This window comes from Danio rerio, chromosome 16 (genome assembly GCF_049306965.1).
Source record: "Danio rerio strain Tuebingen ecotype United States chromosome 16, GRCz12tu, whole genome shotgun sequence".
NCBI classification, from domain to species: domain Eukaryota; kingdom Metazoa; phylum Chordata; class Actinopteri; order Cypriniformes; family Danionidae; genus Danio; species Danio rerio.
This window is the reverse complement of record NC_133191.1, coordinates 12312883-12338849: the sequence shown is the minus strand read 5'-3', so window position 1 is coordinate 12338849 and position 25967 is coordinate 12312883. Positions and strand designations below refer to the sequence as shown.

Below are 25967 nucleotides of genomic sequence, written 5' to 3'. Positions count from 1 at the left end.
GTGCTTAACAGGGAATTGCTCTGTGATTTCTGGTGTAGTGTTGGTGGACGGCTAGTGAGGTTGTGGGAAGGGAGCGCCGAGATCGGCTGTGCTTCAGTAGACGAAACCTGGAATGAGAAATTCAGAAAATTAGGTCAGTTACAAACGTAATTCAGTAAAAGCATAAACATATTGACAAAAGTCGACAAGTAATTTCTATTTTATAATAGAAAATAATCAGCAGTAGCTGCGAGCTTGTAAAAATGAGAGGGGGAAAAGCAATGATACGCAAGGTAGAGGGGCGGGGTGCGTAGGTGGTAAGGATCGCTGAAAGAGGAGGACTGGAGTGTGCACTGGAATCGGGAGCTGCAGGATGGAAGAGGTGAGGTGGGATTCCCAAGATTTGCTTTATTGTCCGGGAGATAGGTTTTATCCGTGTTTAGAATTATGATTGCTGCAATATGTCCAAATCCAATATTGCTTTTTAATCCTTTCCTTGATTCTCCGGGGAGGCGGAGAGATTGCGGGTTTAATGTCTGTTTAGGATAGGGGGTGTGGCAGGAGCGTGTTATGTCCTGGGGGTGGCGGTGAAGACGTGGATTCGCAAGTGTTTTGGGTTTAATGCAGCGGCTTGAATTATGGTCCCGGCGTCTAGGAGTTTGGAGGAGTTCAGTGACAGTCGTTGTTGGATATGAGTGACACATGATGATGCTGGAGAAGGTACGTAGCGGAGCTGGGGATTGCATTGTGATCTGGCTGGAGTGGATAGGCCTACGGCCTCTCGTTGGAGCCTCGGTCTCGAGCTGACTTTCATGCTGGGCTGGTTGTTGTTAAGACGGGGCTGGTGTTTCAGGGAGCCCGGAGCTTTCTTTCTTGTATGTAGCTGCGCTGATGCTGTTGTGATCTCAGCCGCCGTCGCTGTTGTTGTTGTTTTTGTCATTTTTTGTAGTTGCTGACGATGGTATTAAAGGTGGTGTGGTATTGTAGTTGAAGAATAGTAGGAGATGTGGAGGATCCGTTTTGTCCGTGAGTAACTTTTGGAGGAGCTAGAGCGGACCTGTCGTTTGTTTCTTCGGAAAACGAAGATAAGGGAGTAATGTCTAGCTAGGCTACTTATAGTGGGTTAGGATAGATCTGATTGGCTAACTAATGAGTGTAGATAGGTGGCCAGCTGCTGTCAATTATATCACGTGCTCCTCTCGAAATTAGTTTAAAAACTTCACTTATGGTAATGTTTGTCTTTTTTTTTTTTTTAAGCCGCTGGTTGTCATCTCAGAAAAAAAATGTCATGAGTTGATATGTATGCGAGTGTGGCTGAAGGGTGACATTTTAATTATTAGATAAGACAAAAAATCCTCTATCCTCATTTCAGCACATCGGGAAGATTAAAGTGTGTTTGTGGGCCTGATTTGACCTCCATATTCAGTGACTGTCCAATGTTCCTCCCTGTTGCTCTTCTTTGACTTTGTTCTTTGAAAATGCCTCTGGACAAGGAGCAGAACTTGTTTAAATTCCTAAACCAAAGTCACATGATGAAATACATGCTTGATATAAAAAAGAGGTTATTACCATTTTAGCTAGAAGATTAATGAATATTCTTCTAAAATCTAGTGCATAAACTTTTCAAACATATTGAGTGATATATAGTCTGCCTTATGTGGAATTGCTTAAATGGATTGTATGACAGTGAACTGGATAAATACAGGACAATAGTTTTGGTCATATTGCAGTTATTCAATGGGTCATTCTTGGTTTGGCTTTCTAGCCGGTTCTTGTGTAATCATAGAAAGAAAATTCTAAAAGGCAAAGCATATGTGGGAACTTAAGGATTTTTTTTGGAGAAAAGTGGACAAGAAACTCATGAAAAACAACAAACAAAAAACTGTGGGTCATCAGGGTAAAAACACAAGATGAAGTTGAACAGAGTAATTTTAATATAAATTCAGCTATTTCCTCTTCGATTATAATATTTTTTTTGTGAAATATCTTATTTAGGTCAGTTCAAATAAAAAAAACATGCATTATATACATTTAGTGCAATAAAATAATCAGTTAATTAGTACTATATATACTGTGTATACACTCACTGGCCACTTTATTAGGTACACCTTACTAGTACCGGGTTGAACTCCCTTTTGCCTTCAGAACTGCCTTAATCCTCCTTGGCATAGATTTAACAAGGTACTGGAATTATTCCTTAGAGATTTTGGTCCATATTGATATAATAGGATCACACAGTTGCTGCAGCTTTGTCAGCTGCACATCCATGATGTAAATCTCCCATTCCACTACATCCCAAAAGTGCTCTATTGGATTAAAGGATGGATAAAGGGATGGACATGGTCAGCAATAATACTCAGGTAGGCTGTGGCGTTGACTTGATGCTCAGTAGGTACTAATGGGCCCAAAGTGTGCCAAGAAAATATCCCCCACACTATTACACCACCAGCACCAGCCTGAACCATTAATACAAGGGAGGATAGATCCATGCTTTCATGTTGTTGATGCCAAATTCTGACCCTACAATCTGAATGTTGCAGCAGATATCAAGACTCGTCAGATCAGGCAACGTTTCAATGTCCAATCTTTTGTCGTGCAATTTTGGTGAGCCTGTGAAAATTGTAGCCTCAGTTTCCTGTTCTTAGCTGACAGGAGTGGCACCTGGTGTGGTCTTCTGCTACTGTAGCCCATCTGTCTCACGGTTGGACGTGTTCTGCATTTAGAGAGGCTCTTCTACCTACCTCAATTGTATATTTCAGTTACTGTTGCCGTCCCATCAGCTGGAACCAGTCTGGCCATTCTCCTCTGACCTCTGGCATCACAAGACATTTGTGCCCACAGAACTGCTGCTCACTGGATATTTAATCATTTTTGGATCATTCTCTGTAAAAACTAGAGATAGTTGTGCGTGAATATTGTAGTAGATCAGCAGTTTCTGTAATACTCAGGCCAGCCTGGCACCAATAACCATGCCACGTTTAAAGTCACTTAAATCACCTTTCTTCCACATTCTGATGCAGGATTTGAACTGCAGCTCGTCTTGACCATGTCTACATGCCTAAATGCATGGAGTTGCTGCCATGTGATTGGCTGATTAGAAATTTGCGTTAACAAGTACTTGAATAGGTGTACCTAATAAAGTGACCGATGACAAGTGTATAGCACAGATTGCATATTACTGAATGTTTGTGTTTAGCACTTGCATGCAAAAAATAAAGTCAAGTCAAGCACTAGTCAAAGACAGAATTTTAAAAAGGCTTGTTACGGTCAAAGTCATGAAACTTCAGTCAATGATGGATTAATTCTACCTTATACAGTCGGGCTCAACTACATTTTTTATTTTATGTAGTTTACCTGCCTCATGTTTTCAACAGCTGGTTTCACACCCATTAAAAACAAATTTTAACAATTTTTAGTTGTTGTGTGTAAAAAATTCCAACTGTTTAGTGTTGAGCTGCTTGTGTTTGCTGTTTTGCAACACAAGTGGCCTATATAACAGCGTACAGTGGATTTAGTGAGTGAAAGAACTGCTTAATTGTGCATAAAGAGTGCATGAAATTTGCAATCTGTGGCTAAGAGAATCTGGATTTGTTTAAAGTTTTGCTGGAAGGATTTAGAAAACTTGTCTAGGTCATTTAAAATTTGATTCACACAACGGGCTTTTTGTGTAAAAACTGTAAGCTGGTTGTGCACTTTCACTCCGAGCCGCACGAGGTCGGTATTCTTATTTACATGAGCTCAAAATTTCCGCTTTCTCATTTTGACAACTGTCATGGCTGCCGTATTACCGTAATACACAAAACACACAAGAAATCAGAATGCCGTTAAAATTCACCTTTACTGATAAAGTACTATAAACGTATCTGCTACACCATAAATTGTAAACTATTGTAAGAAATACCTTACACGAATGTGCACAGTTGCGTTTTGGTGGTCAAATATATTCAGGGTTGTTGAACAAAATATAAGGCGCTCTATTTGAGTGTTTACGGTGAAACACTTGCGGCTGTGATGAGTGCAGTGCGAGTGTGTGCAGCGCCCCTGGCCTCGAATGAACACACTGGATCATCAGCAGCAGCTTTTCATTGAGGGGAATCATAGAAACAAGGGGGCTGTCAGAGACTTCAGGAGCGGGGGCCAAAGAAAATCCAGGCGGGCAAGTGTGCGTAGGAAAGAAGGCAATTCCTGTTGAGGCAGAGATGACGGAGGTTAGCGAGATATTGATGTCGGTTCTGTCCGCGATTCGGGTTCCGAGGCCCGGGGATCGTGTTCACAAAGACGAGTGCGCTTTCTCCTTCTCCAGCCCGGTGAGTCCAGCAACCGCACACTCATCTTCACTCCGGGCATTTTTGTTTGCATAAGGCTGCTGAATTAGTTTTGTTTTCGTAAAGCCGAATGTTGGCTAACTCTCGCTCATTCAGTTGATAAGTTTGCACTATTTTCCCTTCATTATGTCAGGCGAGTCATCACCGCACTGTTGACTCTGCACTCTTTGGGTCACACCCCGAATAAACCATTCATTTACCTTCCTGCAACTTTTAAATAACCACTTCAGCTATCTGAGAGCTAATTATAAGGCTAAACCCCAGCTATATGCTGGTTTGTCTTCTTGAGAAGTCTGTATCATGCGCGTGAATGTTGTTTTGTTGTGCGCGCGCGCGAGACAGGCTCGCTGAGCGCGTGTTGCTGACCCACGGTGTTTTGCTAAAACAACTCTTTTCAATTGTTTTAGGAGAGTGAGGGGGGCTTGTATGTCTGCATGAACAGCTTTCTCGGATTTGGGAGTAAATACGTGGACCGACACCATGCCAAAACTGGTCAGAGAGCTTACCTGCACATCACCCGGACCCGGAAAACACAGGTAAGCTTAAAAAGGAAAGACAATGCGAATCCTCATTCGTGCAAACATTGTTTAAGTAAATGTTCGTAACTATTTAAAGCTACCATAAAGTCAACAAACGGAGTTGTATAATATTGGTGTCAGACAGGTTTCCTGAACACTCCTCCAGATTTCATTGGCTAGCCAAACAGATATTTCCGCCCCAAACACATGCCATTGGTTCAAATTATTTTAGATTGGCCAGGGCAAATAGAACATCAGTTCAAGTGTATGGCTGTTTCTCAATTCCAAGAACACAGACAACGGACTGGCGTTCTTGTGGAGACCGGTCTTGCCCAAGTGGTGCTCGCTGCAGAGCCATTTGGGCGAGCTGAGCTCCAGCGAGGGGGAGCTTGAGCTTGAGCTCCACCTTTTTTGCACTTCTTCTACGAGTGATGTCACTGGGGGTGGGGTTAGGGGTGGGGTTGGTGTACGCATTAAAACAGCTTTCAGGAGGCAGAGCGAGAGCTCATGCTCCCCCTCGCTGGAGCTCAGCTCAGCTCTGCTCAAATGGCTCTGCAGGGAGCACCCTCTCGTCTTGCCAGGTCACCTCAGAAGAACGAACTCTGGAGACCGAGAAAACACAGAATGTGTCCTATGAGAAATGAGATGCTGCGTTCTTCCTGATGCTGGTCACTAAAGGATGCTGTTCTTTATTCAGCTGCAATGACTTCTGGGACTTCTCAAGCGAGTTTTCCACTAAAGTCTGCATCGATGCATCCTTGATTTCAAGAATACATCCGGGAACATTTACGTATGCTCTGTTCTTGCGGTCTTAAGTTTTAGAAGTGAACTTTGGCAGTTGATGATGACGTTACATGAGGACACAGGAACGCATATTGAGAAACAGTCTATCTGTCTGTGAACTGCAAGTAGTAGAGGCATATTTTGCAGTTATCCCATTGAACCATACGAGATGTTGTTGGCAAGATGGTGGAAATACTTTCCAGAGATTTTCAGCAGAAGTTTTCATGCGTTTTCTCCAAATTTATTCATAACCTAATCATTTGATATAATAATTCATTTAGCAACTCCACTCGCTGACTTCATCCGTTTTCTTATGACAGTTAACCTACTTGGTGTTGCTCCCTGATGTTACTAACAGTACAATGGTGAGCCCATCAAAAGCAATTATGAATGCTTTGCAACTCGCAGCTTTACCTGCACAGTGGAGTAGGTAATACATAATAAGTGTGATGGTTGGGTTTAGATATGGAGAAGTTGTAGACTTTAATAACTGTGACGGTTGTAGGGCTGCTCGATTATGGGAAAAATCATGATCATGATTATTTTGGTCATAATTGTAATCAACTGATAATCGTTTTGAATAATCGTGAAGTCAAAATTATTCGCCCTTCTGTGAATTTTTTTATATATAAATATTTCCCAAATGATGTTTAACAGAGGAATTTTTCACAATATTTCCTATAATATTTTTTCTTCTGGAGAAAGGGTTATTTGTTTTATTTTGGCTAGAATAAAAGCAGGTTTAAATATTTTAAACATATTTTAATAGCTCAATATTATTAGCCCCTTTAAGAAATATATATTTTTGATTGTTTGCAGAAGAAACTACTGTTATAAAATAACTTAAATAATAACACTAATTAAGCCTTTGAATAGCACTTTAAGCTGAATTCTAGTATCTCGGAGAATATCTAGTAAAATATAATGTGCTGTCATCATAGCAAAGATAAAATAAATGAGTGATTAAATCTGTCATGTTTAAACTGAGCTTGAAGCATCTTCACTGTAAGAAAAAAACTTCAGCTACAAAAGTCCTTCAGTCAAGAGCAGTGAGGGATTTTCTCCTTTTGTTGTTTGATTAATAATAGAAACAGGCCACAGCAGGAATATTGCGCTGTCACTTTAAGAATAGTGCAGCTCTGATATGGTTTCTCTTTCACATGTCTTTAGATTCTCAACTTGTTTGTTTACTACACAAATGAGGGTTAATATGAATAATCACTAAACACCGCGCTCTGACACAAATATGCATGTATTTAACCATTAAAGCGCTCACATTAAGATGGCGATAGATGTATGTGCCCTGCTCGTCTCCGAGCCAGTCCGAGGCTAAGCGCGCCCCCCACACACACAGAGCATGTGCTCTTTTGCGATTTTTAAAAATATGAATGATGGGCATCCCGTGCTGCAAATGTTACATTATAGTACATGCTTTTAGTCATTTTCACGTGGAACTGAGCTTTGATGAGCAACAAATGTGCACAACTGGAAAGGGGGCGGTATATGATATAATCGTTTGTCTCGATGAATGTTTTTTCATAGATGTTAGAAGCCAAAATCGAAACCAGATTTTCAATTAATTCCACAGTTCTAAACAGTTAAACAGGTTTAAGATTGGGGTAGATGTAGGTGTTGAGCTTAATAACTTTTATAGGTACAGCACCATCTTGCCGACAGCATAGTTTTGACGTGGGTTTGGATAACTGCAAGTTACACCTCTACCACAAGTTACGCCCCCTTCATGTTACACCTCTGTCTTGCAGTCTGCAGACAGATAATACGCCATCATTTCAGGAGTGTTTACATGATACCATTTTCAAAAAAAACAAATGCTATAGAGATTTAGCTGTTTATGCAATTTTTTTTCACAGCATTTTTTAGGAAAGTTATACCACAGTTGTCTGTGTAAAATATGTAAATGTAAATTTGCCACATGCTATGAACTAAACCTGTAATGCATTTGCAAGTACTTTCCAAAAGTGTGCAATGTTTCCATACAAATATACAAAGTGACATTGCCAACAACATTAATCTATGGACAGAACTTTTGAGTAATACGAAGGAAACACTTCTTCATTTTATCATTTCTCTCTCTGTTCTTCTGGCAAACATATACTAACCTTATCTGTCTTTCAGAAGGAGGATGATCCAAATTCAGGATCTGGTGATCCTCCTAAAAAGAAGCCCACAAGACTGGCCATTGGTAGGCACCTGTGTTCTTTTGCCTTTGAAGTCTTTGCTTCATATTTTAGTACATGCTAATTTTAACTGAGAGTCTGTTTATTTTACGAAGCAAAAAAGGCTGTAAGGTTTGTGTGTGTTTTCTTGCAGGTATTGAGGGAGGGTTTGATGTTGAGCAGGAGCAGTATGAAGAAGAGGTCAAGGTGGTTCTTTTCCCAGACCGACAGGAAGTGACACTGGATGATCTCTCCTCCATGCCAGATGTTGTTCGGGAGCGGGTGGGTATCTTTTACTATACTGAATTACTTAACGAACATTAGGATAGTGTGTTGATAATTTGCTTATTAAAATTATATAGGTCTGTAGATATATAGATAGATAGAGAGAGAGAGAGAGTTTTTTTTGTTTGTTTTACATACTTGTAGTTTGATAAAGTGCTGGGTGATTAATTTAAAGCAATCCTTCATGTGCATTTGGTCAGTAAAGCCAGTTCTAGTAAATCACCTGCATGTGCTTTCATATGGAGCAGCATTTACTACAAAGAGCTGATGTTCACTGACAATTCATTCTGATTCTGTAGTCATATGATTATTAGTCACCTCGAATCCAATTACGTTTAAGATCCAAAAGTGCTCAAAGTTGTATTTTCGTGTGAGGATTATCCGACTGAACGAAACATGTAAATGTAATGAACAGTGTTTGCACAAAGAGCTTATTATTTGCAATCTTCGAAAAGCCTATGGGAAAATCCTATAGGGATTTTCACGAGGGAACCAGTCTTATGCTAGCAGCCAATTAGCCTACAAAGTGACTTCATAGTTCCTCCACTCTATTGTTTGTTACGCTTTGTTATTGTTTGTAATATGTTGATGTTGACAGGACAAAAACATCTCCGCACATTCCATTAGATGTCATGTCATCCTTAAATTCAGTCTCTATTCTTTCAGTGTTTATAACAGCGTCCTCTGGTTACAGTTGAAACAGCTGTTAAGAAGATTGTGCCAATTTGCGCAGTAGCTGAAGCAAACTAAAAATGATGGGTTTTAAATGTAGCAAGAGCTTAAGAGACTATAGTAATGAGATTTAGTTGCTGATTTAAAATATGTCATTTAATTGAGAGTTCAGCTCAATTTTTTGAGGTTTCAGGATTCCCCCATTCATTTAGATGGGTCTTTGGATTTTGGATGAACTGCTCGGAGTCAGGGGCGTTACAAATATTGTCTGCCTAATGAACAAACATTTTTTGAAAGGCACTTTGATACTGCAAAGCAAGGATGGTCTTCTTTGTGGGTGTTTGGAGTTTCCCTGTGATAGCAATCTGGCCTTTGGAGGAGATTTACTACTGATCACACAACCATGCTTTCTTTACTAAATGTGCAAGACAATCACAGTTTTGCTTAATTGTATGTGTAATTTACTTTTGATAATTCGCTGATATAAAGTGATTTCTGATTTTATTGTACTACACTCCTATATATTTAATTGTATTATGTTAAATGTGTGTATATGTATGTTATGTAAATAGACAACAGTTTTATTTAGAGGTGTGTTCAACTGATTTATTTGAAAAAGCATTACCTAAATTGAAGTTTTAATTTTAAGTTGTTGTCTAGTGGTAATCTGAAGTAATAATATATAACATTTGGTTAAATCTATTCCTTTGTAATTCATTGTGAGTTTGCCCTGAATAAGCCGTGCTGGCATAGTGTTAAAAGTGAATAAACAAAATAAACGGCATAATTGTGTGAATGCTGAGTTTTCTAACAGAGCAGGCTCTGATTGTCGTTGTGACGGTCTGTTTGTTTTGTGCAGGTGTCTCTGTCAGTGGCGGAGCTTCAGGCAGCAGACTCAGTGTCACACACTCTGCAGGTGCAGCAGTGGGACGGAGAAGTGCGACAGGAGTCAAAACATGCTGCTGAACTTAAACAACTCGACAATGGCCTCAAAATCCCGCCAAGGTATAAACACAGTGATCTTGTGGATGCATATAATTTCTGCTAAGAGTGTAATGGTACATATTAATGTACTGAAAACTTTCAATTTCCTTATTGTTTGGTGTGGATGTTTACAAATATAATGTAGTTTTAACATTTGCACATGCAGAACTTCATTCAAAACCTCTTGTTGAGTATATTTTCTATTTAGATAAATCTATATCATTCAGTTTCAATATCAAACAACAAACTGGAGTAGAAACATACTTTCACAAGGAGATTTAGACATTGTGTTATCTGTCTTGTGTGCAGTTTGCATACTTAAAAAATTGTTATTATATCTAAACAACAGCATTTGACATATTAGTTTTGACCTCTGTTGTTAGATGTAACCTTTCATTTTAAAGTAATAGGGCATCCTACTGTATATAGTTTACACTATTAGCTAAGATGGATTTTTTTGTGTTCTTAAGAATATTTAAATAGAATATTTAGAGAATATTTAAGAAATATTAGTTTGAACCCAGATTAACACACATTTTTAGGAGCAAATTAAAAATTCCATCTTCCATTAAGCATATTTTACTGTACTGTAATACCTCTCCTGCCTAAACCTTTACAAATTTTCAACTTAGGCAGTTCACACTATTTTGTAACATTTTTAAGAAACAAAAATATTAAACATGATATTTAGTTTTATATAGCCATAGATCCTGACATAATGTTAAGTATCAAAAAAATAACAAAAATATACTTAATTTTGACTTCAAAAACAAGGTGTGAACCAAACCATCAAATATGTACACCTCTAACATGGACAGGTAAGCTTTGAGAACATGATCCCAGAGTAAGTAACAGAAGGTGACTGTTCGCTCTTTCAGTGGCTGGAAGTGTGAGGTCTGTGAGCTGCAGGAGAACCTGTGGATGAATCTGACGGACGGGAAAGTTTTGTGTGGCCGGAGATATTTTGATGGCTCTGGGGGGAATAACCATGCCCTCCTGTACTACCAGCAGACTGGATACCCACTAGCTGTTAAACTCGGCACAATAACACCTGATGGAGCAGGTCAGATTCTCACACCACATCTACAGGAATCAAATTCAGTTGTGTTTGTTTAATATTGAGTCAATAAAGTTATGTGTGCGTTACTGTTTATGGCCATTATGGTTTTAATGTCTTTTTAAAAAAAGTCTTTAGATTTAAGATGTATTGCAAAATATTGTTCTTTTTAAATTATTTAAAGGGAATACTTAAACAACACAATGCAACTCCAAGTGTTTGCTTTTTTTCAGCAGTCAATGTTTTGAAAAGATAACTTAAAAAATGTTGGGAAGTGGCAGCCATTGACTTCTGTAGTTTTCTTGTTCCTACAATGTTCTTTCTTCCAAAATATATTGTTCTGTTCAACAGAAGAAATAAATTAATAAAAGTACAACTACAACTACAAATTGAATAAGAGTAAAAAGCAAGGATTTCATTGGGTGAATTATCCTTTAAATGTAATGTTTTCTGTTAAAAATAAATATTTTAAAATGTCTTTTATTCCAGTGAGGGCAGTTCGGAATTTTCAGCATCATTTCTCCAGACTTCAGTTTCATGTGATCTTTCTGAAATTACTTTATTGTGCTTATTACTCAAGAACCCTCCTTATTTTCAGGGTCGAATAATATATTTTTTTAGTACACGGATGCATTTTAATATTTTTTTTTTAAAGAAAATAAAAAGCTACCTTTATTTTAAATAAATTTTATAAAATGTAATTTGTCGCAGTCATACACAGTATGAAATGCAGTGAAATGCTTACACAACCACTCATGACCTTTAAATAATAGCAACAATAATAATAAAAAAATATTAATGAAAACAATAAGAAAATTAATTTTGGAGAAATAGAAGTTACGCAATAGAAAATAAAAGCAAATATGAAATATTTAAAGACTTTACATTTAGACTATGTGGTTGTAGAAACATAGAAGTGTTTTTAACAAAGTGTCTGGTGCATAAGAGTTTCCTATAGGTGGTTTGCCACATTGGTTGTAACATTGTTTAAGACTTTACTATTTCTTTTGATCAATTGAATGCATCTTTGCTTAAATGTTAAAAAAACATGTTTTTCTTTGCAGATGTCTATTCATATGATGAAGATGATATGGTATTAGATTCTAAGCTCCCAGAACACCTTTCCCATTTTGGCATTGATATGATGACTATGGAAAAGGTACAGTCATATTAAAAAAATCATACATTCTTTTTAAGTGAGTGAAAAGGTGTTGTTAAAGTGTGTCTGTCCCTATCTGATAGACGGAGAGAACCATGACTGAGCTGGAGATCGCAGTGAACCAGCGTGTGGGAGAGTGGGAGGTCATCCAGGAGTCCGGCACCACTTTGAGGCCCCTGTGGGGCCCGGGACTCACCGGCATGAAGAACCTGGGAAACAGCTGCTACCTCAACTCTGTCATGCAAGTGCTCTTCACCATCCCAGACTTCCAGACCAAGTAAGTGTTTCTCTGAGGGTTTATAAGACTGTGTGTGATTTTTAATTTCTTTGTCTTCTCTCATTTATTATTTAAAACTTTATTAAAAATGTATACCATAAATTACCAAAATTATATGTTACCAAAAAGCCTTACCAACCTCAGACATTTGATTATTAGTGTATGCTTGTGAGGTCACTTGAAATTAAAAATTATAAGTTTATTTTTTTTATTTTAGTAAGAAGACCAAAGCAAAAACAACTGTTAATTATTTTAAAGCCTTAAATTTTGTTTTTTTGAATATATATATATTTTTCTTTTTATTTTGTACTTGATTGGATGTTTATATAATGTTGTTATTGCCCGTCTATGTTCTGTGTTCTAAAACTGCAATATTTAAAAGGAAAGAATATTGTTCATTTTAACAACATCTAAGCTAGAGTGCTCCAAAACGGTGACAGAATTCACCTTTAGAATATATAAACATCCAAAGCTTGCAGTTTGTCACTTCCTCCTAAATGGATCAATTGTTTTTTTCCACATCATGTCATACTTCAGTTTCTGATCAAATCTTGACCAATCAAATGCTCTCTAGTACCTGACAGGCCTCGTCCCTTTAAGATGCTTTTTATTTGCTTTTTATTTGACTTTCTTGACGCTCCCACAAAAAATTGCGCATTTTAAAGCACTTCACGTGATCTACGAATGTTTTTGATTGTTAAATATTGCTTTTAAAATAAAGTCTCTAAAGGTGTGTTTGTGTTGTCTTTCTCTCTTTGACTCTCAGATACGTTTCCAACATTGACAAGATCTTTGATGAGGCGCCCAGTGACCCTACCCAGGACTTTAAGACTCAAGTGTGAGTACCTCTCCTACAAATTAGTATATTTTTTGTTTTACATAGTGTTTGTTCTAGAAATCATGCTCTTTGGTAGCTCTTAAATCTTCTTATATATGTAATCTTGGCAGATCATTTTAGTTTCAAAACACAAGGCGTCATATTTTCATCCCTGCTGTCACGACACATCTATACTCCTTTTCTATAAGCATAAATCAGGTGTTTGTGTAGAGCCAGTGTTCTTACTGGTTCATCTGGCAAGCCTTTTAAGAACTGCATTGACTTTTCAACAGCTAGAGAGCTACTTTAGAGATGGGTCTCATCTTTCCCACTTTCCCAGCAACAAAAATGGAAACATCAAATACAAATGTTGTTTTGATATTAATGAATATTGAATTCATTTGCAAGCTTACACTGGCGCACATACACAGCTAATCCACAATGTCAGCGCTGGTAGTTTTTATAAACATTTATTGAAAATCATAATAATGTGTTTGTGTGTTGTGGGATAGTTTTAAAGATGGAGAGTCAAACTGAGAAAGTGTTAAGAATAATGTTGTGCTGCTATAAAAAACTGTTTCTATTTGTGTCTTTGGTCACAGAAAAATGCATTTAGAATATGCTACTGCTTAATGCTGTATCATAGGCATTTTAGCTTTGCACAACCTCATTTGAATTTAAAGCAACAGTCACCAAAATGACACAATTTGGATCAAAGTCTAAAAGGGGCAGTTTCAAAGAGTTATAAACCATTATCTGTGTGGTATTTTGAGCTGAAACTTCACATATATACTCTAGGGACATTAGCGACTAATTTGAAATCTTGTAAAAATGGGCATGCTGGTGCTTTGTGTGGTGAAAAAGGAATAATTGATTTGGAACCATTTTCGAACCAGCACTCAAACTGCCTTGGTAGAAAGAGGTACTTGATGGCCAGTGTTTGAATATAAACAAATGCAAATTTGTAAAAACATTATTGTGTGCAAATGGCAACCTTGATGAAAACCACCTACTGCTCCTTACTAGATCTTTTTTTTTCTTTAATAATAGTGTCTATTTAACACACGTAATGAAGATTATGCCTTTTCATTTGATTTGTTTATTTATTTATTATTAAATAACATAACTCAGTCAACGAGATAAGTGTCATCAGGAAAAGTTTTAGATTTGTATCATATATTAACATTACATTTTTTTAAAATTAAATTTATGAATTCATTTGTTTGTGGTTTCTAATTGTATATTTTTTAATTAAATGCTTTTAAATAGTTATGGTTGCTGACATGGCATTAAATAAAAATACATTATGATGACTTGAAAGTTGCTTTTACATAGATCTCCTATACCTAAAGAATTAAAACACTCTTTAATTTGTGTTTAACTTTTATTATTTTACATTTTTAAATAAAAAAGTAAAATAACAACAATATATTTTGTGAAATTATCATTAAGTGTTATTGCTCTTATAGTGTAATATTGCTCTATTTGTATAGATCACAACAGCTATTGGCCTCAAATCAGCAGTCATTAAAACTAGTGTGATTTTGATTTGAGAAATTGTTTATTTATATAGATTAATGTTTAATGAGGTAATTGGGGGCATTAACAGTATTTCCTTTGGCTTATCCTTTTTGCCAACTCATCAGTAATTTAGAGACTGCTCTATCAGTTCTCATTTATTATTCAGTTCTTTTGTAGAATCATAATATTTTAGTTGGGTAGCCTATTTTTGTCTCATCAGTTGTCTGCTATCATATTTTTAGTATCTGGACAACACCACAAAAGTAATGCACTCGACCCAAGGTAACAAATAAGGGTTTGCTCTAGAGAAACTATATGTTACTATATGTAACAAATGCTGGGACTTTCTCATGTGATATAAATATAAATAATTATCAGGAAATCTTTATTTATGAGTGAACTATATTTTTTAAGAGGACTAAAGGGGCTTCAAAAATACCACACTTCCAGCAGAGGTCACTATACATCAATTCTTTATACAGTCTCAATGATAGAAAGAGGGAAAATACTCTGCTGTAATTTTGTCAATGAGCGTAAACTGCTTGCTTTTTTCCATAATATTAAATTTCTCAAATTAAAACTCTATTTCTTCTTTTGCTTTTGAATTTCAGAGCAAAGCTGGGCTATGGCCTTTTGTCAGGAGAGTACTCTAAACCAGCCCCAGACCCCGCAGATGAACCTAACACCTCTGCTGAACCCAGGGTACACACACTTACAGTTCTCATGTATTGGGTTGTATTAAAGACAAATAGATGAGTTAATATGCAAGTCTTTGATCATTTGATTACTGTGGAATGGGACAATTTACACACACAAGCGCACACACAAACACGCACTCACATAAACTGAAATTAACTTTGCTCTTGCTCATTTGTTGAGGTTTGTTTTTCTTTGTGCAGGGTGACCAGGTTGGTATTGCACCTCGCATGTTCAAAGCTCTGGTTGGACGAGGCCACCCTGAGTTCTCCACCAATCGGCAACAGGATGCACAAGAGTTTCTTCTTCACTTCATAAATATGGTGGAGGTGATGATTATGACTTTCTCCTCCTATTTTTTTCTACCTTCAGGTGCATCTTCTCATTTTGTCTTGTCTTTGTTGTCCAGAGGAATTGTCGGTCAGGCATGAATCCTTCAGAAGCTTTCAGATTCTTGGTAGAGGAGAAGATTGTATGCCAACAATCACAAAAAGCCAAGTATACCCAGCGAGTTGACTATATCGTCCAGCTGCCCGTTCCCATGGACCAGGCAACTAATATGGGTTAGATAGAGACTAAAGTGTTGTTTATACTCTAAATCAGGGGTTCTCAACTGGTTTGGCCATGGGACCCACATTTTTACATGGTCATCAAGTCGCGACCCAAATTTTTAGGAACTATAATACAATTTTAGGAATTATAATTAATTTGTATTTATTCTTTAACATAAACAAGTAGTAACAGATACATAATAAGACATTCACCAAGACTTACAAATAAATCCTATTTTATTGTTGTCATTAAACAAAATGGATCAAATTTTAGAAATATTACAAAGTAAAAACGACAAATACTGTTAATAATAAACTGTTAATAAAACATGTTTTCTGGTTTCTAAATGTTTTTTTAATTTAAAAGGTTTCATGATCTCTAGTGAGAGTACCTCACTACATATGACACCGAGGCTTCAAGTCTTTTTTGTCGTCAATATATATATATCCATACTTTACATATTCAGGGTCGTACTTGCGCTTGACATATTTGTTGTAATAATTAAATGAAATTTCACATGTCATGACAAAGGTAGGGTTGTTGCGCACACATTTCAAAATAAAAGTCCGGTATAAGCAAAATAAGTAAAAAATGTAACTTTTGTTGTTTTTTTTTTACACACACTCCGCGACCCACTGAAAATGTTCCCGCTACCCACTTTTGGGTCGCGACCCACCAGTTGAGAAACACTGCTCTAAATAACAGTGCTAATATGCTTCCGTTTATCCATTCCTTACCATTTATCTTTTTTTATTTATTTAATAATCAAACATTTTAATGAATCATTTTTGTTTAATCAGATGAGCTTCAAGAAGCAGAGCGTCGTCGTGAGGAGGCGGAGTCATCTGGAGCTCCTCCCCCTGTTGCACCTCGTGCTCAGATCCCATTTGCTGCCTGTCTGGCTGCTCTCAGTGAACCGGAAACACTCACAGATTTCTGGAGCTCTGCAGTTCAGGCCAAAACCACTGCCACAAAGTAATAATTATATCCATTAACTGACTGACTGACTGAGATTGTCTTTTTTTTCTCCTGTACATAATGGCATCTTTAAATCTTTGTCTGTCTTAGGACCACTCGCTTTGCTTCATTTCCTGATCATCTTGTCATCCAAATCAAGAAATTCACCTTTGGGTTGGATTGGGTTCCTAAAAAACTAGGTGAGTACCATATGGCTGTTGGGCTTTTTATAGTTTAACTGAATAACGATTATTGTTCATTTAATATAGAAAGTAAATATAATGAATGTTACCATGTGGACTTTTTTTAAAGTCAAATTCACAAAACCATTTTGATAGCTCCTTTACATCAGTTACCTACCTACAACGCATTCATACTTAAGTCACATTTGTTTTATTTAGTTAAAGGGCACCTATTTGACCTCTTTTATAAGATGTAAGATAAGCCTTTGGTGTCTCCACAATCTAGAATCTAGATGTCTAGAGTTTGAGCTCAAAATACCAATCAGATTATTTATTATAGCCTCCAGAATCTGCCCATTTTTGTGTCTGAGTATACTGTGGCTGTTTTTGTAGCCTGTGGCTTTAAATGTAAATGAGCTGCTTCTCCCCGCCTACCATTCCTGGTGGTTCTGCTTCTCATCACATGCTACGTCAGATAAACAGCACAGAGACAGGCTCTGATGAGGCTGAAGTACTGCTCATTAGTCAAAAATCAAGTCAAGCAAGTTTATTTCATGTATTTTTGGTGGAGTTTATTCAAGCCTTTGTGAATATGATGAGTCTCATGCACTGCTGTTTGCAGTACACACACACAGAAGTATTTACTGACACCATGCGGCTGTGGTGATTATAGCAGTTTAGATTTTACTGTTTTAATTACAAACATGCTCTGTTTTTTAAATGTTTTAAACTTCTAAAAATCATAGAGAGCAGTAACAAATATTTTAATCCAAGTTTATTTGCAAAACAAATGTTTTGTGGACATGTTATTATAAAAAAAATAGTGCCTGTCAATCAGTTCATTGGGAGGGGAACACTGCACTCCTATGTCAGGGGGCCTCAAAATCACTGCAATTTGGGTCCTGGAAATTTTTAAAAAGAGACTTTGGTTTAAATCACTCCACTATGACAGAGGACACACTATACCTACACACAGTCTTGTCCGAACAGCTTATAAATGTAGATTTTCATCATAGGTGCCCTTTAAATTTTAGTCATAATCTTTGCACTCATATATAATTGTGCTCTGTTTTATGCAAATTGAAGTTTACAAAACTCTTGAGCTTTCATGCAGTTAATTGAATTCATACAGAAGCCTCATGTAATTTGACAGCATATCTGAAACATTTTCACTATTGTCTAATATTTGTAGATAGAGATTATACTTTTGAAAATGTAAAAAAATAGAAAAACCTCTAAACATGAGGAGGGAATAACACGTATCAATCTCATTAAAAGGGGCAGGGACAGGGGAAACCACTTTAAATAATATGTACATGCAAGGCTTAACATTAACTTTTTTGACCACCAGCCAATGTGGCTAGTAGTTTTCCAACATTACTAGCCACTCACCATTTTCACTAGCCACAGTTTTATTGTTGGGGAAATATATTTTATACACATAAATATGACTTTGACATGCTAAAACTACTTGATTTAGAGTTTGCGTTATCTCTACATGGCTCCTCATTCATTTCACTTTTTGTGTGTCGTATATGAGCTTGCTCAATAATCATGAGCAAATGGGTCAGGGTTTCATATATTACAATTAGTTTTCATAATTTTCAGAGACCAGAATGGAAGGATTTACCCAATTTATCTCTGACCACACCATACATAAACAGTTAATTATTTCTTAGCCACACATTTTAAATGTGTGAAAACATGCAAAATATAGCTGAATACCATACTTTTATTTAACAAAACATATGCACAGCCACAGTCATATGTCCTGGCTAAAGGTCCCAGATCACCAGTTAACTACACATACTGTAAATGGGGAGTTAATCTCCCATTAAAGCAATGTTATTGTAAAAAAATATAAATAATTAAACCATATTAATGCAAAAGAAAGCAGGTAAAAAACATACTGTGTGATAATGAAAGGATGATCACCCACGCATGGGAAATGATAGACCCATAAATTATCTTTTCAAAGAATGGTTAAACCGAAAGCAACTGGCGCTGCTTACAATAAGTCAACTCTGGAACTCTAGAAAGCAGCAAGACTGTAGCCTGTAGGTGCATGTTCCTCCCTTTTTGTTCAGTCTATTTGAAAGACAATCGATCGCATCAGTTGTGTTTCTAGACACAGTTGCTTCACAAAAGGAAACGGGAGCGCACACGCGTTATAAACAGTCGTGCGTATCAGCTGTTTGCGCGAGTGATTATCCTCTCATTCAGTATTCACCTGCTTTGCTCGTGCAAAGTTCCGAACGCAATTATTTTTGTCAGTCGTGTTGCTTCTCGATCGCCTGTGTATGTATATTGGACCATCCTTATTGTCGAACCCTGCTTTTAAGAATTATTATCTGGGAAAATTATTTTCAACCAGCCAAAGTGGCTTGTGGGAGTGTCTGTCTTACCCGCCACCGCCGAAATCTACCCGCATTTAGCGGGTTGGCGGGTGTTAATGTAAAGCCCTGTGTACATGTAAGATGTAATACCATGTAAATTATAAAATGTAAATTTTTCAGTTTGCTGGTTGTCAACTCTACATTATAAAAAATATACGTACATTTAGCAGTTTTTTGTATTTTGTGACTTTTCATTTCTTTATTAATGCTTTTTAATCACATTAAGAGACCTTGATCTTTCTTCTGAAAACTTTTAACCTTAAAGTTGGAAAAAGTGACTTTTATTGACATTTTTTATTGTTTAAAGTGATTTATTGAGTTGATGTTGCATATTACGGTACAAAAATCTTGTAATAAACTGCCAGTACTTTTTCTGTTATTTTACAAATGTATTTCTTCATAAATTATATCTTATATGCTATATTATTCCAAACTACTAAAACGTCAAGTCATTTTGTTGAATTTTTCCATATCAGAAGTCGACAGAGCAGAGATCAAGGTCCCATAATGCAATTCAAATAAACGTAAATCAACACATAATGCGGAAACTGTTAAAAAACAGGTATTTTTTGGAGTGTAGCTTAAATGCTAACATACTCTTTGATGATTGTCTTAGATGTGAGCATTGACGTTCCTGAAACGCTGGATCTGAATGCGCTCCGTGCTATGGGACAGCAGCCAGGGGAGGAGCTTCTGCCCGAAGTGGCCCCGCCCCCGCTCATGACCCCTGATGTGGAGGTTAAAGGTATCCTGGGTTCCCACGGCAACGAGGAGGACGACTCTCTCTACTCCCCACTGCTGTGTCAGTCTGTCTTTCCTCCTCTTTCTGACTCCATCTGTCTGTCACTTGAGCCTGTCCTTCATTCCTCCTTTGTTCTTTGCTTTCATCTTTGTTTATTTTATTACGTTTATTTGACTGCGTATGAAAAAAAACTCTATATTTTTGTATATTGACAATATACAGCATGTGACGCACAGCCTTATTGACAATGTTTAGTGTTTGAATAAGTTGTTGTGAATTTAATCATAGGTTAAAATATATTTTAATTATTTAATAGAATCATTCCTTTTTGTGATTGTTTTTATTTATTTATTTTTTATTTATTTATTTATTTTTATCACAGCATGTCTGTAGAGACATTTCTGTCTTTTTGTGTGTCTCTCTCAGCTCCAGTGTTGGACGACTCCACAGTGTCTCAGCTGTGTGAGATGGGTTTTCCTCTGGAGGCCTGCAGGAAGGCTGTGTATTACACAGGAAACACTGGCATTGATGCTGCTATGAACTGGGTGATGGGACACATGGATGACCCTGGTAAATGTATTCTTCAGTAGCCAGGAATTAATTACAGATTTGATCAACTTTTGTGACAAAAACAAACATAAATAGCATTGCAGGTTTATGTACATCAGAGCTAATATATTTTACATATGAATAGTTCAGATGGAAAACCCATCAGACCTCTTTTCTTGTAAATGAGCATTTTCTATCAGGCTCCTCTGATTAGGTTCAGAAGTTTCATTTTTTAAGTATTGAAAGGTTATTAGCTGGTAAATAAAATACCTTTTGTCAAAACTGTTACTTTAGACAATTTTTTCATTAATTAAGGTAAATTTTCTTTTGCAAAAACCTCTAAATCCACCTATTGGAACAAGACAGTGTAATTAGTTGAAAATCCCTAAAGATGCAATTATAAATTATTTTACCAAAAATAAAACACAAACCACCTTAAATTAAAAATACATACATCTATCAAGTAAGTGGCGGTTCATTTTGCTGTGATAAACCAGGGAAGAAGCAGAAGGAATATTTGTAAATGAAATCTGTCAAGTGAACTAATCAATAACGTTAAAACTGACATTAATTAAATCTTAACAATCTGTTATCATTTCTGATATTTAGGATTTAGATTCAATATAAGTAGAGCAATGTAAACATTGCAAACTAAGCTTGGTAGATTCAAATCATGTAAAAACATTGTGAAACATCAATATTTGTGCATTGTCCATTAATATATACAGCTTATCAGACGTACAGGTAATATGAAGTAATATAATAGTGTATAGTTTTATACTTTATATTTATCTTTTAAAAAATAGCTTAAATTAGTGAATAAAACGCAAGGTAGGTGACTGGGCAAAAAGAGCATGCCTCTTGGACAATTTTAGAAGCTGTCATTCATTCATTCTCACCATACTCAAGGTCTTGGTCTCTTTTTGGTCTCTTGTTTATCCTCGTAGCATCCATGTGGGATAAAAGAAGGGCATCTTAACTCTGTCTTTCGTGAAACGCAGTTGCCGTTTAATGTATAGTAACTCAGACTCATTCAAAGTAGCGTTGCTGCACAAAACAACGTTATGAATGCAGGTTACAATTCTGACTGCACATTGGGGGGTAAATCGAGATTACCATCCTTTTCCGATTAATCGTGCAGCACCAGTAGCTTGTGGTGGCACCCTGACATATAGCACTATGGATGCTCTTGACAAAACATCCCTTAAAGATCTTGTTCCTCTTTCTCCACCTCATGCTTCTCTTTCAATGTAAAGGTATAAACCTTTGAAAAAAAGGTTGCATTTTTTGCTTAATTTGATGATTAATTTAAAAACAGCTGTAGAGCGACAGGTTTGCAGAGGCAGGTTTTGTACATTTTCATTTAAGGTAGCATGCAGATTTTAAGTAATGAGTCTGTTTTTTTTCTGCAGATTTCGCTGCACCTTTGGTGTTGCCTGGCTCTAGTTCTGCTCCTGGCACGACACCCACAGAAAGCCTACCCGAAGAACACCTGGCAACCATTGTTTCAATGGGATTCAGTCGAGATCAGGCTACTCGTGCTCTCAGAGCAACGGTGAGAACTTTTGTCTTACAGAAATGTTCTACACATGATCCTTTAGGATCTGTAAAATATTTGGAATATATCTTGTTATCATCAAACTCGAAATAAGTAAAAGTAGTGATACTAATTGTTTTAGTCGTATTTGTTGAAAATAAATTGATCAGTCTAGTGCTAAATAAAGAACATGATTTTTTTTACATTTTGAGACCTGGCGCTCAATAAGTGGCTTTTCTTGAACACAAATCGGCTATTAAATTTTGGCATCGGGTTACAAAAAATGTGCAAAAATGAAATTTTCACAATAATAAAATTATACATAAAGTCTTAAGGCGATTGACTCAAAATCAACTTCTGATGATCCGCAGTTCTGCAGTTTACCTCCAACCACCTCTAACTCACACTTGCTTAATCATCCTCATAGATATATACACTAGATATCACATAGGGACCCTCAGCATGCGTCAATAGCGCCGCCACATTGGTACAGTGCTCCCAGGACAAATGTCATTCAACCGCACTAGTCAACACAGTGTTATTACGTGAAGATGCGGGACTTTAGCGCTGTCTACGGGTGTAGTAACGGGCAAACAAAGCACAAAGGCAGAACATTTCATAGGTAATATTAAGTTTTTTTCTGTGTTTGTATGTTCTGAACTTTTGTGCTAATCAGGTAACGTTATTGATGATAACAGTCACTTACTGCATTCACCATACGGCAAAGCAGCTCCAACTCGCACTAAACACTCGGCTTATGCTAGTTTTGTTGAATAAAATTAGCAAACAATGCAAAAGAAATATGACAACGAGATGCTGTGCTGCCAGAAACTCTTATAATTGTCGGCTAACGTTAGTGAAAGAGTCGTTCGGGTGATTCATTCAAATGAATCGCTCTCTCCGTCAGTATGAGAAGTGAAAGCAGGAGAGGAGCTGTGTTTCAGGACATGGATTATATTAAATTTAACAGGGAGGGTGAATAGTACATTTCTGTTCACACAAACACAAGCTTTTAGTCAGGAATGCCCGTGCGGTCACTGATCCATCAATGTAGAAAAGTGATGTAAAATTATAATTTTCGTAATTAGAAAAAAAAATTACACACTAACATCCAGGAAAACTCCCGATCATAGATATATGTGTATATCTCAGGCTTTGGATGGCCACAGTCCTCCACTGTACCTTGGTCCCGCATTCATTTTAAAGGAGCGCTACCCTGTAGCAAGATGGCGGCGCTATTGACGCATTCCGTCCAATAGACAACAGTAGGCCAGGCGACATCTAATGTATATATCTATGAATCATCCTTGGTAGTCTTGACCTTCTTGTTTGGTTAAATCAGCTGTGTTTGATTTGGGTTGGAGCAAAACTGTGCAGAGCCGCGGCCATCCAGGATTCCAGTTTGAGAGTTATATCTTAAGACAATCCGCATTAAAAATTCTGTGAACTATCATTTACAGGTCATTTGGTTGACAATTCCTCTTCAAACCTTTTATGCTTCTGTATTTGTAGAATAATGTTCTGGAGCGAGCTGTGGACTGGATCTTCTCTCATCTGGATGATCTGGAGTCCATGGATGTGTCTGAAGGAGGACGCTCAGAGGGTGGAAGTGAGGCCAGTCGAGAGCCTCCTCCAGGACCTCGTGTCCGTGATGGAACTGGAAGTAGGTGTTCATGTGTGCCCTTATGGAAAGTCTTGTTTTCTACATTTGATGTTCTCTTCTAACGCTTAATCTTCTCATTCTTTCATCCTGTAGAGTATGAGCTCTTTGCATTCATCAGTCACATGGGATCGAGCACAATGTGTGGTCATTACGTCTGCCACATCAAGAAGGACCAACAGTGAGTGCAGTCCTCTCTCCATCAGTCAACTCCTCTCCTTCTGTCCCTCGCAGTAAAACTTTCTTCAACATCTCTCTTTGCTTCTTTCAGGTGGGTCATTTTTAACGATCAGAAAGTTTGTGCCTCTGAGAAACCACCGAAGGACCTGGGATACCTGTACTTTTACAGGAGAGTGGTGGAATAAACTAGAAAATCATCTCTGTCTGTCTCATGCACGCACGCATACACATACACATGCACACACACAGTTCTGTTTCTGGTCTAAAGGTATAGTTGGCTCCTGCTTCTGAAATGATCCGCAGTTTAAGTCAAAGCACTTCTCCATCTGATATATTCACTATTGAGAGAAAGCTCACACGGGAAGGAAAAAAAATCAAATGTAGGATGTGCGGGTTAGAGTGTTCTTACTCAAAACGCCCATGCTGTGCAGCGCCTTACCACACACACACACACAAACACAAGACAGTAGTCTCATTCGTGCCTCCCCCTGATTGGATAGTGGCTTTTGTGACATCACCGCTTCTAGAGCTAAGCTCCACCTTCCTTTATGTGTTCCAGAATGTTTCTGCAAATGTTTAATGGCAAGTAAATATCACTAAATCACACTCAAATAACTGCTAAATATTATGTATTGGAGTTTTAAATTTAAAATAATAATAAATGCAAAAGGTATCGTGCGGTTTCACTCTTTCCTTATGTTTTGTTCTCCTTTTTTGGGGGGAGGAAAGAATCATTTTGTTCATTTTGCTTTAAAATAAAAAATTGTGTCTCTTTGCTATTTGTGCGTCTGTGTTTTGTGATGAATAATGGATGTGTGTAAAGCATTTTACTGACAACTAAATGCTGTGTCAGTGATCAACATTTTAAGCATACTATAGTAAAGCATAGTATATGGTATATATCAGGGGTCGGCAACCCAACATGTTGAAAGAGCCATATTGGACCAAAAAAAACAAAAAACAAATATGTCTGGAGCCGCAAAAAATGTAAAGCCTTATATAAGCCTTATAATGAAGGAAACACATGCTGTATGTATCTATATTAGCTATATTAGCCTACTAAAAAAAATAGTAAGTTGGCTATAAATACATAATGAGCCTTCATGACTAAATAGCCACTGAAATAAGGTGGTTGGTGTTTATTTCGTTGTCATCTAAACACTTTAGCACAGCCTCTGGTCTTTCAGTGGTATAATTTGATCATTTCTTCTTGCGGCCCATCAGAGTTCACATACCTGCATAAAAGCGCATTGAATATCGGTCACATCACAGGCAATTTAGTATGCTGGCACTGAATTAATGTCCTTGGTTTGCTGATCGGTGATGTTACCTGCCATTTTAATAGCCCTTTCCTTCACTGTCTTAGAGGAGAGAGGTATATCTTTAATTTTTTGTATTATCTTGATTTTGTTTTTGAATTCTGCAAATAGGTGTTCTAATATGTTGAATGACTCCTTCATGTAGTCACCATCTGTGAACGGTTTTCCATGCTTTATTATCTTCCGGTTTGTTTACAACAGCCTCCTGCCTGGCATCCCGCCCTGCTGATAGAAACGTGTGTCGCAGGCTATGACGCAAATCTTCGTTGACAGAAATGTTGAAATTAAATATTAATTCTACACACTTTTACAGCATTTGAAAACGTAAAAAATGTTTGTCCTCCTATAGAAATCATATTGAAACTGAAAAAATATATTAAACTCCCCCATCTTTTTCCATTTTCAAAATTTTTGAAAAAGCTCCAGGGAGCCACAAGGGCAGCGCTAAAGAGCCGCGGGTTGCTGACCCCTGGTATATATTAAAGTATTTGCAACTCTATGTTGATGAATGTGTGTCATGGTGGTGCACGATCGCCTCACAGCAAGAAGGTCGCTGATTTGAGCCTTGGCTGGGTCAGTCGACATTTCTGTGTGGAGTTTGCATGTTCTCCCCGTGTTTGCATGGGTATCCTCCAGGTGGTCC

General features: G+C 37.2%; 1 protein-coding gene across 6 annotated transcripts; it reads left to right on the top strand.

Moving 5' to 3' along the window:
* Positions 1-322: 322 nt before the first annotated feature.
* usp5 (ubiquitin specific peptidase 5 (isopeptidase T)) lies at positions 323-24784 on the top strand. Of its 6 annotated transcripts, none has more exons than XM_073924839.1 (20): positions 323-361; positions 4712-4840; positions 7742-7808; positions 7937-8064; positions 9599-9744; positions 10602-10786; positions 11845-11939; positions 12023-12216; positions 12983-13054; positions 15166-15256; positions 15454-15579; positions 15660-15813; positions 16603-16777; positions 16871-16959; positions 19954-20082; positions 20506-20649; positions 22041-22183; positions 23678-23828; positions 23922-24006; positions 24097-24784. In XM_073924839.1, the coding sequence occupies exons 1-20, from the start codon at positions 353-355 to the stop codon at positions 24188-24190; spliced, it is 2406 nt and encodes an 801-aa protein (XP_073780940.1). In that variant the 5' UTR covers positions 323-352; the 3' UTR covers positions 24191-24784.
* The last annotated feature ends 1183 nt before the right edge of the window (positions 24785-25967 follow it).

Excerpts from the sequence above, each read along its gene's own strand:
- usp5 (XM_005173477.6), top strand. The coding sequence starts at position 4,179 with ATGACGGAGGTTAGCGAGATATTGATGTCGGTTCTGTCCGCGATTCGG. Across the intron at positions 13,055-15,165 it reads CAGGACTTTAAGACTCAAGT|AGCAAAGCTGGGCTATGGCC; the intron begins GTGAGTACCTCT and ends TTTGAATTTCAG. Across the intron at positions 20,650-22,040 it reads GGGACACATGGATGACCCTG|ATTTCGCTGCACCTTTGGTG; the intron begins GTAAATGTATTC and ends TTTTTTCTGCAG.